The sequence below is a fragment of the Saccoglossus kowalevskii genome, chromosome 20 (assembly GCF_978046115.1).
Source record: "Saccoglossus kowalevskii chromosome 20, keSacKowa6.1, whole genome shotgun sequence".
Classification (NCBI taxonomy): domain Eukaryota; kingdom Metazoa; phylum Hemichordata; class Enteropneusta; family Harrimaniidae; genus Saccoglossus; species Saccoglossus kowalevskii.
The window spans coordinates 21,551,775-21,570,037 of record NC_140660.1 but is presented as its reverse complement, the minus strand read 5'-3'; the positions used below and the strand labels follow the sequence as shown (position 1 = coordinate 21,570,037).

At 35.9% G+C, this 18,263-nt stretch overlaps 2 protein-coding genes across 2 annotated transcripts; both read left to right on the top strand.

Moving 5' to 3' along the window:
- The first annotated feature begins 1,628 nt into the window (after positions 1 to 1,628).
- On the top strand, positions 1,629 to 2,009 carry LOC146730139 (uncharacterized). The gene has a single exon (XM_085494453.1). The coding sequence runs from the start codon at positions 1,629 to 1,631 to the stop codon at positions 2,007 to 2,009; it is 381 nt and encodes a 126-aa protein (XP_085350579.1).
- Positions 2,010 to 12,425: 10,416 nt separating this feature from the next.
- On the top strand, positions 12,426 to 16,133 carry LOC100372183 (uncharacterized). Its single transcript, XM_006820685.3, has one exon. The coding sequence runs from the start codon at positions 12,426 to 12,428 to the stop codon at positions 16,044 to 16,046; it is 3,621 nt and encodes a 1,206-aa protein (XP_006820748.3). The 3' UTR covers positions 16,047 to 16,133.
- The last annotated feature ends 2,130 nt before the right edge of the window (positions 16,134 to 18,263 follow it).

Here is an 18,263-nt window from a genome sequence, read left to right as displayed (position 1 = left end):
TTTTTTTTTCATTTTTTGTTTACGAATCCCGTGGTTCAAATCACTAGAGGATAAAGAATGATTAGGTTTGTACCTTGTCCTGCATTACGTACGAGTGCTTCAATTTAAGAAATGACACCCATAAACAAAAAATACCAGCTGCTTTATAATTTTTATAATTGGCATAACTCATTAAGATACCTTTTCTGTTTTGTTTTTCTAACATTCTATGTTCTCCCTGTTTTTATTTGTTATTTTATCATGTTTTCATGTTGTTGTCGGGAACCGTGTGAAACCATTGACTATCCCACGTACCGAGCTTATGGGTACATTGTTAGGAGCACGTCTCATAAAGTTCGTTTATTCAAGCCTAAATGAACAGATTAATATTGACAAGTGTGTTTTGTGCTGCTATAGTCAGATCGTCCTACATTGGCTACAAAATAACAAAAAATTACCTTGTTTTGTGCAGAATCGCATTACTGAAATCAAAACAAATGCGATAATCAATGAGTATAGATATTGTCCTACAAATGACAATCCAGCAGATATATTATCTCGCGGAATTACCCCATGCCAACTTTCAAATAATACGCTTTGGTGGTATGGGCCTCAGTGGCTTAAATTCGGTGATTGGCCTGTTTGTGAAATCTTTGACAAACACCCACAAAATTACGGATAAACATACTACTGAAATTATCGGTATTGCTAATGTTATTAACGCGTCCAATTACAGTTAAAAACTGTTACGTGTAAGCGCATATGTTATGCGATTTATTCATAACATACAGGCCAAAAAGCAAGACCGACACTTGAGCACTTTAACTGCTCGTGAAATTAACTCTGCCGAAAAAATGTGGATTCACGATGCTCAAATTCACGCATACCCTTCAGAAATTAAAGTACTGAGTATCAAACAGAAATCTACAAGCCCGTTAGCCCACCAACTTCGTTTGTTTCTTGATAGAGAGGGCTTTATTTGTGTTGGCGGCAGGCTTCACAATGCGCCAGTGAATTGTGACACAAAATTTCCAATTCTTCTCCCTAGAGGAAACCATTTCGCAAAACTTGTGGTGACCGCCGCCCATTCAAATATTAAACACTCGGGTTCCCAGGCAACAATCACACAAAACAGCAACAACTATCAGTGTATTAGGCCACATTCTGTGTTCATTCTATATTCTGTATTCACCATTGGCTGCAAATTGTATTTTTTTGTTTTTGACTTGTTTTTTTTTTTTTTTTTTTTTAGAAATATTTTTATTTTTTGTTTTATTTTTTAGATTGTAGTTTGTTTGTTTTTTAATTTCTTTCTGTAAGACCCTTTTTATCCTTTCCTAAGGATTTTATGCGTCTAATAAAAATATACTGTACATATTCGCCAAAGATTTTGGATTCCACAAATTCGGCCGTTTGTGAGATCGATACTGAGAAATTGTGTTGTCTGTCGGTTAGTGTGTGGAAAACCCTACAGGAAACCGATTCCTGCACCCCTACAAGCATGTAGATTACATAATGCTCCACCCTTTACCGTTACAGGTGTGGACTTTACCGGAGCCGTGTTTGTCTCGGTAGAGAAGTCAGAGCGGAAAGCCTATATCTGTTTATTCACATGCGCTGTGACTCGGGCTATTCATTTAGAATTGGTTATGGATCTCTCTACCGATACATTTTTACGTGCCTTCAGACGGTTTGCTGCGAGGCGTTCATTACCTAGTAAAATTATTTCGGACAATGGATCAACGTATCTTTCCGCAGCTAAAGAAATACAGAAATTATTCGAGTCAGCGTCAATTCAAAACTACTTTGCAAACCACCGCATGGAGTGGTCCTTCATACCAAAACGTGCCCCTTGGTTTGGAGGATTTTGGGAGAGACTTATTGGTATGACAAAAACATCCCTCAAAAAAGTCCTCGGTCGCGCCTTTGTGTCTGTTGACGAACTACAGACAGTTCTTACAGAAATCGAAGCCACATTAAATGACCGCCCACTAACTTATCTCTCCTCTGATTCCAATGATTTACTATAATAATAATAACAACCTTTATTGATATCGTATCCCTTCTGGGATCTAGATTAGAATACAATAAGGATATAAGGAACAATAAAATACATAAGTAATAATAATAATAATAATAAAAAAGAAATAAATAGTAATACTGTGAAAATATTATTATATAAATATTTTTTTGGTGTTATTTTGAGGCAGCTGATAAATTGCTTTTCATGAAATTCTCTCTTTTATTGAAACAGTCGCTGATAAACTTGGCAATTGCTTGGACGGTTTCAGAATTTTTGTTATTGAGAAGTGCTTTCAGATTACCGGATAAGTTTACGTTTTCAAACAAAGCATCTCTTTCAAATTTGTACTGGTTACAATTGAAGAGGAAGTGTTCTTCATCTTCAATTTCATTGGAGTCACAGACAGGGCATGTTCTATTTAAGACATCTATGTTGTGATATCGCCCAACTTCAATCTGAAGTATGTGGGCACTTATCCTCAGTTTAGTCATAGATGATCTGTGGATGGGGTTTTTAATAATTTCAAGGTATTTTTCAAGTGCAAAATCAGTTTTCAGCTGTCTGTAGGTACGAAGTTTATTTTTGTGATTAGTGCCTTTATTGTCATTATGCACTGTTTCTGTGCAGTGTTTCTCAAACATATTTTTTAGTTTTTTTGTAGCTAATGGGATAATACTGGTTTTTTCGCAAACATCACTAATTTCCAAAAGGTTCAGTAATTTTTTTATGCCTGTGGTCCAATTACTGACGTTTTCTTTGTCCAAATTGGTGCCAAGTTTGTAGGCCTCAGAGATCAGAGTGGTTTCATCCATATGTTTTATTTTCAGCCAGTAGTTAATCATACGTTTGATGCTTGAGATGATAAGTGGATATCTTCCCAGTATACTATATATTACCATTAACACCATTATACTACCATTAACACCTTCACATTTTTTACATGGCCGCCTTATTACGACTATGCCGTATTACAGTGTAGATGAGGAGGAACTAAATGACCCAACATATGGCAATTTTGAAAACCTCCAAAAGATATCTGAACATTTTGCCAAAATTCAAAATCATTTTTGGAAAAGATGGGCTCAAGAGTATCTCAATTCGTTACGCGAACAAGATAGATTATCAGATAAAGGGGCCCTACAAAATCAAATTCGGGTGGGAGATATAGTTTTGGTGGAAGACACTTCTGTACCACGGATAAAGTGGAAACTGGCCATGATCGAACAACTGAACACCGGAAATGATGGTTTAGTGAGGTCTGCATATATCAGGACAGCCACTGGCAAGAATAGCAGACCCATTACAAAACTTTATCCATTGGAGGTCAATTATCAATTAGAAAATGGTAAAAATTACACTCCTACTGAAGGCAGTGTACAATCTAAGGTTAATGATACCAATATTGTGAGACCAACTCGCAAGACGGCTACGAAAGCTCGCCAACGCTTTAAAGTCTGGTCATCGATTCTCTCTACATAACGTTGGTTTATGTAATGTATCAAACAGTGGTTAACATTTTCGTTTCCATGCAAACTTTATCAACCTTGTGAAATACTTGGTCATTGAGAACCTTTATTTCAAGTTAGTATTCGTAACATTCGTTTCATGTGTTATCGTAATTTAGGTTGATAACTTTATACCTTGTTTAAAATCATTCAGTCTTATATTTATTCACGCCATCGTTTAGACGATCCTTTTAGACAGATGGTAAGCATGAGTTACTGTAGATTGCCACACCTGGAAGAAATTATAACAAAAGGGAAAGGCATTAAAAGCCGGATTGTCAACATTCGATTATGTGTCTAACACTTACTACGTTCACGTTACGGAATCTCGGCACGTGCCGAAATTTTTAATCAGTTGTGTTTGCAGAGGGATTACAGCAGTTGTGTTCACGTTATTCAGGACCCACTTAGGACCGACTGGGCTCGTGCCGAAATCACGCTCTCATTCGTCGATCTGTTGGCACAAACGATACGCATATGATGATAATAATAATAATTGTTATAGTGAAATTATATCCATTTGTTGCAATGGTGTTTATTACGAGCCATCGTGCACATGAACGACAAAGAAGATTCGAAACACAATTATTTTGTTCACGAAAATATAGGTTGTAGCAGCACATAAATATGCGTCGCTGATGACGGTTTGCATTCAATACTTCAGCATCCGACCACCTACTAGTGTATCCGAATTTCCTGTCATCGTCATTTTATGCTAGTATCAATCAACTTATGTTTTTCTTAAATTTACCACCGAGGGCGTGATTTCGGCTCGTGCCGGTCGTTCAGGCAGCAAATCTCGGCACGTGCCTAGTTTCGGTCCCAAGCATCCATCGGGACCGAGATCGAGTTCTTTTCGGCACGTGCCGACTCGGTCCCGACCGTTCACACACAATTTTCGGCACGTGCCGACTCGGTCCCGAGTCTCAGCACGTGCCGAGATCTCTAACGTGAACGCCACTAATATGTTAGAACCCAGCGTTTATTTACCAAGTATAATTACATTCCAGACGGTGTTGACTTTTAGTATTAGTAGTAGTATTTTATGTATTATTTCTTGTAAACGTCTTGTTTGTCATGCTCCATCTGTTAATCCTGCTGTTAATACGATTTACAGGATGTGTTTATAAACAGTCATGTAATCTTTATTCGGTGTTTTTCATCTTTGCTAGGGGGAGGATGTCGGGAACCGTGTGCAAATGTAAGCTCCACCCATCAACACCTCCTACTTATTATGTTAATTATATGTCACTCATTTAAGTTTACTCATTAATATTCATAGTGTTATTGTTATATAAGCATTGTACATTGTTCTTGATTTTGAGTGCTTTGTTAGAATGAAGCGTTGTGATAACCAACTCCACTTCACGCCTTTGTTGGCCATTCCTTTCTCTCCTCTAACGGACCCTATCTCAAGTGCGTAAGCACAGTTGTCTTCATTTGTATTTTGTCTTGCCATTTTGGTATGTACATGTATCAGACACTTTATTATATTTTACAAATCCAGATCCTGAACAGGATATGATTTCAATAAAGGCATTATTATTATTATTATTATTATTATTATTATTATTATTATTATTATTATTATTATTATTATTATTATTATTATTATTATTATTATTATTATTATTACGGCGGAAATGTTTTTATGTTTTTTTAGGTGTCACACTTTGGGTGGATTTTTAAAACAAATCAGCACACAAAACAGAGCAACAAGAATAGCGAAACACATTTTTCACTGGGAAAATTAAAAACAACTAATAATACAGCAACATTTACGAAACTAGAGAAAATAATTTGTCTGCAATAGAAATTATGTGAATATTGCTGTGAAGTCAGCCCTAACCCGTGTTTTTTTGGATGTGTAGGGTCAGTGAGGGACTCGGAGACCACTGAGACGTTATTCGCATAGTTATTGTGTGAATGCGATTATACCCCTCTATCTTGTTTCACTTTCCCGAGTCTTCACAAATTTGTTAAAGCCGAAACTTGAGTACTTAACTTAAAAATGGGGCTTATTTTTTACCTAATCTCGTTTTTTGAAATTAACTTTCCCTTTCACTGTCAAGCATTTAAAAAATATACCCTAAACCACAGGCATTTTTTTTATCTGTATATGCGCTCGTGTTTTATATAAGTATATTTCACCCCTGATTCACTGATATGATTCACTGATATGATTCACTGATATACTGATATGATTCACTGATATGATTCACTGATATAATTCACTGATATGATTCACTGATATGATTCACTGATATGATTCACTGATATACTGATATGATTCACTGATATGATTCACTGATGATTCACTGATATGATTCACTGATATGATTCACTGAGATAAATATGAACTGCCTTTACTAGTATACTCATTGTGTGACTCTGTATTATTTGAAAAGTAACAAAAACGCCCTCTATGAATAGCTATCATGTTGCATGCTCTTTGTAATGCAAATCAACTTAAATAGTTAGTTGGTGTCCAGTGGAGAGAGAAGCAAACAGTACTGTTGCCTCCTGAGAACAGCTGCTTGAGAATCTACATCTTCAAACACTGCAATCTTTGTTTTTAAAGTGCCTTTTTAATTTTTTATTATTATAAAAGCTCTATTATTCTGTTCTAATAGCTGAAACAAATTCCTGTGAATTTTCATTTGTCAAGTGAACTGTTTGTCAAATACAGAATACCTATTTTTTAGTACAATTTTCTTTTCAAAATGTGGATGCAATGTTTTGCTTTTTATGTATTTTTTATGTATTGTTTTTGATTTGATAACTGTGGACTAAACAGATTTTCTATTAGCTTCAAATCTTGATCAATGTTTGGCACCCAATTCATAGGGGTGCTAATTATATTGATTTTCTGTCATCTTGTTCTCTGTAAAGATTTTAGGTTTGCAAATGTGTATCAGACTGTGCAAAAACTCTCTCCACGAGTTGGTTTTGAAACCCAGTATAGTATTCCCATGGATTTTAGGGGATACATTACCAAGGATATGATTACAAGATAAATGATTTGCTTCATTGAACACAGACAACAATGCATATTTCCACTGAGATCAGTGACCTTTGATGTGTATCACCAGTGATCAGTCAAGTAGAAACAGTCAAAATACTTTATCAGATTTTCTCAATTTTTGCATGACATTTTCATACAGGACATCTGTCGTTCATACTCAGGGAAGACTTTATACTGAAGAATAAGGTGACCAAGTTTGATAAAGTTTGGAATAGAATTAGTAAAGTTATTGTGCACATAATAACAATTATTAACGACAACGCCGGACAGAAATTGTTCCCTTAATATACCTCCTCTTCCATTTTTGATGTTACGGGCAAGGTAAAAACATTTATAATGTATCCAGTTTCAAAACACATTGGACAACGTACGATCTTAGGCAAACTGACGCCTTGAATCATAAACCAATATTTGTAACTCACGATTCCAGCAAAAAATGACCTAAAGGAAATGTGTTCAAAAAATGAATGAAATTAAAATCACCCAAGAAAAAATTGTTTTTGAAATATTCATAAATTTCGTCGATCTATTCAACTATTCGGAGTTATCATGTGAATGACGGTCCGTATATTCGAATACACAACCTACAATTAAATAATGCTTTTCCTAAGTCTCCCTGTCTTTTGGGCGTCTGGTCTATACTAATGCCATTTATCGGGTTTTACACCTGGACTTTTTGCAATTGACATCTTTTGTTCAAGGTAAGACGGACAGATCATTACTGTTCATAATTTGTATGAATTGTTGAGAACATTGCATAATAATGGAATGTCCCTTTCAACGGAAGATCCAACTTGACCTCGACCGGTCAAATACCAATCAATTGGATACAATTGGATACAAAGCATGGTCGCCGATACGCGGTTTAATTCGTGCTATAATTTTTGTTGAATTTGTTGCTTGGCTAGAAAAATCTTGATTAAGAAATCTTACAGCGCCACGATTGATATTGTAGTTGCTTTCGCTCAAACTCTGCCTGGGGCCCACTTACAATAGGGGTGTTGTTTTACAGGGTGTTTTGGGTATTAAGGTAGAGATGCAGTTTACCTGACAGCTATTTTAATTAGTTAATTAGGAAACCAAGATGACCTCCCTTGTCCACAAAACTATATATTTTCGGAAAGGTCATTGTATGAATTTTAAAGTTTTGTTAGTATTTTATTTTTATGGACACTGTGGTTTGAAATATGCACAAAAATGTGCTTTTTTGGTCAAAAGTGATTAAAAAAAAATTAGCTTCTAATCCATGCTTCTGTTTCCTGTCAAAATTGGTTTATGGGTACATCTGTTTGCTATGAAGAAAGCGCTGTCTACCAGTTGTCAATTTTTTAGGGCAGCAGCTCAAATTTCACTACTTCAAGTTTATGCATAAATTAACACCCAGGCTCGATGTCTGTAACGATTGCTGTAACACTATTCATGGAGGTAGAAAAGAGAAGGAGTGAGGACGCTATTTAAGCCCATGTTAATCTTATAAACATCCTTTGTTTTCGGTCTGGTTAAGCCACTTATTGTTTTTGTTTAGAAGTCGTTTTATCTACATGATGATAGCCGCTTATTTACACAAGAAAACGAGAGTAGAACTGGAAAAAATAAATTATGTTTAAACATCGTCTATAAAATTGAATGCGCAAACCATAAATACCAGAATTGTGCATGCGCAATGACCATTATCGGACCACAAAGGTCATTTCACACTTGTAGATACCGGAAATTCTGCATACGGACGCTACCAAGATGTGTGCTTACTTCTTTTTGATATTTTTTATCGCAATAGTCGTCCAACTTTGGACATTGATTAAAAAATTCCCGCAAATTTCCGCAGTGAAATTTAAAGATACATGATAAGATTATAACAAGATGTTTTGACGAGTCATTTTTCATTGGTGTGCAGAACTGTGCAGATGTCGAAAATCGCGCCTTTTGTTGTAATAGATTTCGGGCGTTGAGTACACTCAGCGTACGTTTTTCGCTGCATTTTGTATTATTGTTATTTGTTTGGGCATGCGCAGTGCGTTGAGAATCTTCGTGAAGCTTCCGAATACAGCCGAAACACGTAAGCCGATTAACTGTGACATTGTACAGCGTGTTTGCAAACTAATTACTATGTGTACTGAGCAAACAAATCCAAAGCATCATGAAACCAGCGGAAACAATAGCGTCCTCACTCCTTCTCTTTTTCTACCTCCATGCACTATTCAACTAAAAACAATGCCCCACTGCGGTTTGAAGATAAACACATTGTCAATCATTTGTGAAAATTTCAAAACAAAAGGTCAAAGCATCTAGGAGCTATTTTTTTTGAAGTTCTGGAATGTGCACTAAAATAAAGCTGAGATAATTGCTAATTTGCATAACCATTCACTCAGTAAGAAGTTTGCTAATGCAAATACAGTGCCTAATATCTGAGATCCTGTCATTTCTTTTTTTCACCATGTTTTTTTTTAATTATTTATGGTACAGCCTTGCTAAATCTTGCTAAGCATTCAAAAGAGATAATTTTGCACCTGTTATCTATATTTTAAAATTGTTTTTTGAGTATGTTCCACTATTCACAATTCTACAAAATTTCAACAGTCTATAGCGAAGACTTTTTGGATAATAAAAAGCAAAAAAAAAACAAATTTCAAATTGCCCACGAACCTGCATCTCTACCTTAAAACGGTCCACATGTTGATAATGAACTCTGGGGGGAAAAGTTTCCTTTATACCCCTTTATACCCCTAACCCTAACCCTACCACTCCAGACCCTAATGTAATTGTATATACCTCTCCAAATAACTATGCATATCCTGCAGAGAAGTATATACAATTAAATTTGGGGAGGGGCACTGGAGGGGCAAGGTTAGAATTAGAGTTATGGGTGAGGGGGCCTTAAAAAACTCTTACCTATAGGTGTCCTGGGGCATATATAGGCGTTTATGTAGAATATCTTAACTTTCTCAATAATAGAAATGTCCTCAGGTTACACAATAAAGATTTCTTTATTTCTACCAAGGTCACACATCTTACTGGTATATTGCAACAAAAGTTGGTGAAAAACAAGTTTCCATCTGGTGTGCATTATAAAACCTTTGGGAGGGGGGGGGGCTCAGAAGGGCGAAGGAATATTTATAAAGGGGTTTGACGATTAGAATCTTGAGGGTGTATTTTGTAAGCAAAAACAATCTGCGCAGAAAACATTTAGGGGGGGGGGTTATCTACAGAGAAATACCCAAGGCATGGTATTTAATTTCAGTATGCAATAGAAGTTACCGGGTATACCCTCACTGTACTGTGTAGTATACAACAATGTAAATCTTTTTGGCATTCACAAAATTTACCGACACTGTGTCATAGGACTTCAGAGTAATGTGGACAGCTACAAAATGTTATGATTTCCCCTGATTAACAAAAATTTAAATAAAAATTAAAGTGACTGTAATTCAGTACCGGTACTTGTATTTTTACAGTGAGTACATAGGACTAGGTAATGCCTTCCAGTTTTCACATTTTGGACATGTAAAACTACAGGATTAGCTGTGTAATCAACTATTTATTACAACATGTTCATTTTTATGCATATTTAGTATGCTTTTCCTTTCATTGGTGGAATGAGATTTTTTTATTAGCTCCGCTGTCGACTTTGTCGAGCGGAGCTTATCATATGAGTGATTGTCCGTCGTCATCCGTCGTCGTCGTCCGTCGTCCGTGTCAATGTTTTACTTTTTCGACTTCTTCTTGAAAACTACAAGCCTGAATGCTTTGATACTTGGTGTATATGTACCTTGGGTAGACCTCTCTCAGATTTGTTCATTTCATGATGATATCTTCAATTCTCTAATTTTGGTGAATATTTTTGTCATTTTTAGTAAAAAGTGATATTTTCGACTTCTTGTTGAAAACCGCAAGTGCAATTGCTTTGATATTATATATATAGGTACTACATGTGAACCTCTCTCAGATTTGTTCATTTTGTAATGATATCTTTAATTCTCTAATTTTGGTGAATATTTTTGTCATTTTTGGTAAAAAGTGATATTTTCGACTTCTTGTTGAAAACCGCAAGTCCAATTGCTTTGATATTTACATATATAGGTACTACATGTCGACCTCTCTCAGATTTGTTCATTTTGTAATGATATCTTCAATTCTCTAATTTTGGTGAATATTTTTGTAATTTTTGGTAAAAAGTGATATTTTCGACCTCTTGTTGAAAACCGCAAGTCCAATTGCTTTGATATTACATATATAGGTACTACATGTGGACCTCTCTCAGATTTGTTCATTTTGTAATGATATCTTTAATTCTCTAATTTTGGTGAATATTTTTGTAATTTTTGGTAAAAAGTGATATTTTCGACTTCTTGTTGAAAACCGCAAGTCCAATTGCTTTGATATTACATATATAGGTACTACATGTGGACCTCTCTCAGATTTGTTCATTTTGTAATGATATCTTTAATTCTCTAATTTCGGTGAATATTTTTGTAATTTTTGGTAAAAAGTGATATTTTCGACTTCTTGTTGAAAACCGCAAGTCCAATTGCTTTGATATTACATATATAGGTACTACATGTGGACCTCTCTCAGATTTGTTCATTTCATGATGATATCTTTAATTCTCTAATTTTGATGAATATTTTTGTAATTTTTGGTAAAAAGTGATATTTTCGACTTCTTGTTGAAAACCGCAAGTCCAATTGCTTTGATATATTATACATATAGGTACTACATGTGGACCTCTCTCAGATTTGTTCATTTTCTAATGATATCTTCTGTTCTTTAATTGCCATGTGCATTGCTAACAGCGGAGCTATCTCAGCCGACAGGCTGCTTGTTCAGTTAATATTAGTACATGTATCTCCTAAATGAATGAGTAAAATTATATTATGATTTTGTATGTATCGTAGTTGTCCGGGAAGGCACCCATGCCCTGGCAAAAGACCATCCTAATATTGATACAATAAAGAAATTGAGGTCATGTCAGGGCATATGCCCAAGGGTATTTTCTTACACTTGTAATAAAAAAATAACAATCTATTTTTTGTTCGTTGTATTAAGTTAACAGTTGATTTCCTTGCAGTCTGTTGTGATTCATTTATATTATCTGGTGTAAATAAATACAAAAAATACAAATTCTGATAAAAATTCTTGAAAAATAAAGGTCAAAGATGATAGAGCAGAGTCGTTTGCACACGACCCAATTTTTCTTGTCTCTTTATTGTGATTAGACATCCCAATCTGACACACAGCGGAATCCATGGATAAAAAGTGCTAAATTCAAATTGTGTGCGGCGATATCAATGAACTTCAGGACGAAGCTGTAGGGATTTTTTTTGATAACGACAGTGATGCCGACTTGGACTTTGAGGGTTTTGACTTTTACGAAGATAGCAATGAACGTGCAAATAGAGATCTGAGAAATTTCTTCAACAACTAGGAACTTTTGTAATTTTTTCTGTGTCAATCTTAAATTATAATATTACTGATATTGTTCGTGTATGTCTGTTGATCTGGTATTTATCAAAACCGGAAATAATTTTTACACAGTTTAATCCCTGACATTTTAGTTCAATTTGAGTTCACGCTAACTGCTGATTTTTATTATTTCTGGTTTATTTGTCACATTATAAGCAATAAATTATTTTTGTTATATTTCTAATGTTGCATATTGTTCATTTATTTCCACTGCATGTTTTCATTCGCCATTCTATTCCCTTCTCGTTTTTTTGGAGGGGTACATACCCACCCCTATTTTTTGATAATTTTCTATGTTCAGATCCTGGGCGCTTTCGGAAATGTTTGCTGTTTTTTTTAATTATACTATTACCCTGAAAAAAATCCAGAGAGCACACAGATTTATAATATAAATTTATTTTTAAATTACAGAGTGTACAGATAGACCCAGACAATGGATGAATCCCATCATGGTGAAGGGAATGATGTCATTCCTGAGAAAGCGTTCTCACCAGCTGAGAGACTGAGTGCTGAATGTGAATTCACAGAGAGTTCTGATGTTAGTGGAACGGTCAACGATCTCTCCTGTGATCAGATTACTGTTGATGATATTATACGCGCAGCGGCGCTCGTCGGTCAGAAAGTAACACCCGATGGCGCTGTGATAATGTCCGATTCAAGTTCATTACCGCATATGAGTCTGAGTTCTCCTAATGTTAGTGGCCTGCAGCAGGAACATTTGTCTGTTGTTAAAACTACAGCAGATACAGCGCATGTCGTAGATTTCGGTGCACAGAGTTGTGCAGATTTCGGTGCACAGAGTTGTGCAGATGAAGGTGGTGGTAGAGATAGGTACTCTATTATGGATGGAGAGGGGAGCAACATTGATGGAAATATTTTTCAAGACCGAGATGAAATAATAAACAGTGTCAACCAGCCAAGCAAACCCATTCAAAGTGAGAATCAGTTTTCAGGAGGGGAAGACTATGCTGAAGATCAGTCTAGAAAGACAAATTCATCAGTTTGTGTGGACGATGATGAAGCCAGACATCAAGATGATGAACATGAATGCGACACTGGTGATGAAGCCAAGACAATCAGACATCAGAGAACAACTTCATCCAGTGAGAATGAGGTAGTTACTTTTGAAGATGTACCCCAAGATGCAACTAATACTACAATGAATAATCATCTTGAAGAGTCTTCGGTCCAACAGGCTGAACACAGTTCTGAAAAAGAAGATGCAGATAGTTCTGTTATCATCATGAACCAGCCAAAAGATTCTGATGCAGTGGGTGAGAGTATTACAGCAGGGGCCAATACAGATGCAATGAATGATGGGAAATGTGAAATGATATCACAGAGAGCCACTGAACAACTAGCGTGTGATAGTGGGTCGACAGAGGAAAATATGCAGGTCGATACCAATGAGTCTTGTGATGGTGAAATCAATAAAGCTGAAGCAAAGATCACCAATGAAGGCTTGTCCTCAGACGGGGTAGAAGGAATAGACACAGAGAACATGCATTCTGAATCGACTGGTGCTGAGGTGGATTCAAACCTGTCTGAGAAGAAAGTAGGAAATGAAGAGTTGCTGGAAGCAGAAAAGATGAGTGGTCAGGTAGTACAAGATGAAGATGAAGATGCTGGAAATGTAACTGAAACAAGTTCAAATGCACAAGGTGTCAGTGATGATGATGAAGGATCATCAACTGTGCAAGAACCTCCACCAATATTTGTCTGGGTCGGACAGGACATAAAAGAAGAACCGATGGAATATGTTCAGGACCCACCTACTAAAAATGCAAAGCGAATCTATAAAGCAACGCTGCCATGTCAATATTGTGGGAAAAAATTCGTGAGACCTAATCAACTTGAGCGACATATTGGATCAATACACACAGGTGAACGGCCATATGATTGTAAACACTGTGATAAAAACTACGCAGATAAGTTCACTCTGAAACGGCACATGAAAAAACATGTCGATAAGAAGGGCTCTGAAGTAAAAATTGATCAGTTCCAATGTGATACATGTAAATGTATCTTGTCATCTTTGGCTACTTTAAAAAAACACATGAAAAGTCATTCCGAAGAGAAACCATACAATTGTTCATTGTGTGATAAAAGATTTTCTAATAAAAGTATTCTTAGCACTCACATGCTCTTCCATGGCGATGTAGACGTTGAAAAAAACAAAACAAAGAGGCATCGGACGAGAAGTGGACGCAAAACAGCGCCAGCTATAGAAGAACATAAATGCGAGGATTGCGGAAAATTATTCAAAGCAGAAAGTAGTTTAGTACGGCATAGGAAAGTGCACCTAGATCCGATTAGATGTGAACATTGCGACTACAAATGCAATGATAAAAGTTCGCTTCGAAGACATATGGTGAAACACACGTGTGAGGAAGACATTCCATTTAAATGCGGTCAATGCGGGAAAGGATTTGACTGTAGAAGTAACTTGGAAATGCATTATCGATTTCACACTGGTGAAAAACAATTCAAGTGTGAGATTTGTGATAAAGCGTATTTTACCAAGAGTCATCTTAAAAGTCACATAGTTGTTCATCAAGAAGGTTTTGTGGACGTTAAAAAGAATTTAAAAAGTAAATGTGAACACTGTGATTATCGTTGCCGCGATAAAGGCTCTCTTAACCGACATATGAAAAAACACACAAATACGGTTGATTTGCCGTTAAAATGCGAAGTATGCAATAAAGGTTTTGTGATTCAGAGCGATTTGAAAGTACATATGCGATTTCATACTGGTGAGAAACCATTCCAGTGTGAACTCTGCGAGAAGAGATACTTCACCAGAAGTCATCTCTCGGAGCATATGAGGATACACACTGGGGAAAAACCGTACATGTGCGAAAAATGTTCCAAGACATTCAGGCTTAAGAACCACCTACGTGAACACATGATATCTCATGGAGGACAAAGAGCACACCAATGCGATCAGTGCGGTAAGGGTTTCACACGTGCTCTGGGACTGACAGTGCATATGCGAACACATACTGGTGAGAAACCTTATCAGTGTGAGCTCTGCGGTAGGTGTTTTACAACGTCCAGCCATTTGCGGAGCCATGAACGGATGCATGCAGGGATTAAAAGGACTGCCCGCAAAGAGAATGGAACAAAGCACATGTGTGGGCAGTGTGGAAAGGCGTATTACACCGTCAGCGACCTGACAATCCATATGCGTGTACACACAGGAGAGCGGCCATACCAATGTGAACTTTGTGGACGTACCTATATGAAGAAAAGTCATCTAAAAGAACACTTTAGAACACATACTGGTGAAAAACCCTACCATTGTGTACTCTGTGGGAAAAGCTTCAGAAGTGTCAGCCATCTTAAGTTTCATCAAGCGACACACACTGGAGACAAGCCTTTTGTGTGCATGGTGTGTCAGAAAGCATTCTCAAAGAAAATCACACTGACTAACCACATGAGGATTCACACTGGTGAGAAACCATTCTCATGTGAATGGTGTGGAAAATATTTCCGTAATCAAAGCTCTGCGTCAAGACATGCAAAAATACATTCTGGTGTGAAACCATATGAGTGTGATTTATGCGATCAGAATTTCACATTCAAGAGACAATTAAACAGCCATTTAAAAAAACATGATGATGAAGTCAACGATTTGCTTCAAGGGATTGATGACGCAGATGATGATTATGCTAATGAAGGTGATGATTCTGATGATCAGGGTGATTTTGATAATGATGATACTAATACAAATAATGATCAGGGTGATTTTGATAATGATGATACTAATACAAATGATGATCCAATTGGTGATGATATTGATAATGATGATGAAACTAATCAAATTAATCATGATGGTGCTGATAGTAATCAAAGTGATACAACTCTAATTGATGATCAAGGCACTGATAGTGATCAAGATGATTATGATAGTGATCAAGATGAAAATAATGAAATTAATCAGGATGAAATAAATCAGGATAATAATGATCAGGATAGTGATTATGATGATGATAATGATCAAGACGATGACACTGATCAGAATGATTATGATGATGAGGACGATGATTATTGAAGTGATAGAGTTTTGTAGAATATTTCACTAAATTTTTAATTATCTCTGCTTAAATTATTTATCTAATTTTTAATATAATTGTGCCAAATGTAGGAAAATTTAGTATAAACTAATTCTGCTTATTTCATAATAGACTGGTAGACTAATATATTGTAATTGGCCTACTGTAGAATACTTTATTTTCGCTTGGAATTTATTTTCGCTATTTTCGCTGAAGGTATGATTCCGTGAAAATAAAATCCAGTGAATATACTTTTTTTCCTATATTTCACATTAAACTCATCAAAAATCAGTGAAAATAAATCCCAAGCAAAACTCCCAAAAAGCCTTTTCAGCGAAAATTAATTCCAGCGAAAATAAAGTATTCCACAGTATTTAGTCTACATGTATCTAGATATTTCTAAATTTGTAGACATTCTTTATATAAATATAAATGTAAGCGATTTTATTTTATATTTAATTTTAAATTTTACTTATTTATGAGTTTTATTTCAGGGTGGGTTCTGTGTTGAGGTTTTCTGGTATGAGCGCCCTCTAGGGGCACACTATTTGTTGGCTAAATACAGTACATTCCTAGCGTAACTTAAAGCAGGGGATTCGTCACCTATGCATTCGGTAGCCGGTCATACATGTCGCTGTTTATAAACACGCAGCTACCGATGAGCCTTTTCATTGCTATTGTCGCTTAGTACTTAAAGCGGGCGAGTCGTCACCTACGCATGCGTCAGATGACCATAGCGTGTCATTGTTTGCAAACAAGCGTCTACCCATGAGCCTTTGCGTTTTAGCGTGCGTTGTTATCATCACTTGGGACTCTATTCCTGTGCATACGTAGGTGACGACCCTCCCGCTTTAATTACCCTGTATGCACAGTTGATGACCTCTCTGCAATAACTTTAACCAAGCTGGCTTTGCTTTTCATAAAAACTCCAAAATTTCGTCAATAATTTCAGCTTGTTTTGTAGTTTATACCATATTCAGACAGATTACTGTACTCAATTTGTATTTTACTGTCACAAAATGCGTCTTTTTTGCGAATTTAGGGATAGACCCGATTTAAGATGTCACTAATGACGTTATTATAAATTCAAAATGGCTGCCAAACAACATATTTTTCTCCACACACACTTTGTAAACAACACACAGAAAATACATTGACATGATAAATACACTTTATTGAAAAGTAAATTAACACACACAAAAAAAAATAAACATATTCATTGTGGTTATTATAACAATAACAAATGAAGTGATACTAATACATTATTACGGAAATTAGTAGTAATTAGTATTTTTGAGTCCCAATATGAAAGGTCAATATTCTGGATGTAACGCAGCAACGAAATCAACAAAGAGAAGGGAGATTCGCTAAATCAACATTTCGCTATTGCGTCATTTTACCACAATTCGCTAAAATTGTATCTCGCTTTTTCAACATGTTTTACTGCTTGTCACCAAGCTGAATTTAAGTCGGCTAAATTTTATGTTGCGCTCAGACTGTATTGTTTAGACAGTAGGAATAATACTGTAAAACATGTCTTTTTCGCCAGCATGTCTTTTTCGCGAATTTAGCGAAAGAACTGATTCGCTAATTCAAGATGTCGCTAATGACTTTATTATCAATTCAAAATGGCCACCAGACAAAGAAATCAACAATGACAAGAGAGATTTGCTAAATCCACATTTCGCTATTACGTCATTTTAACACAATTCGCTAAAATTGCATGCCGCTTTTTCGACATGTTTTACAGTAGTACCATCAGTATTGACTCAATGAACAGAAATTACCATCCCATGCTTTTTTTTTGCTTTTCTGTATGGTAAAAAAGAAATTCAGTTTTTTTTTCCTGGAAATCGATGCATTTTATTCTGAAACTGGCATTAAATTTATGATTTTTAAGCAAAACTAAATTTGCTTTCATTCCAAAATTTTGAAAATAAAAGCTGTGCTGCCCACATCTTACTGAATCCATGTTGAACAGAAACATGTAATAATTGTTGGCAATACTTTAATTATTAATGATTCTTTATCTAAACAGTATTATTCTACCGTACTATACAAATACTGTAAATGCATTAATTATTTGTTGGTTTTTAATAGACCATTTTCCGTACACTGCGAGAATCACGCGTTATGCGTGAAATTGAACGTAAAAACAGGACAAACAAAGGTCATAGCATCGTAGTCGCGTCAAACATCGCGTGGGAATCGACAAA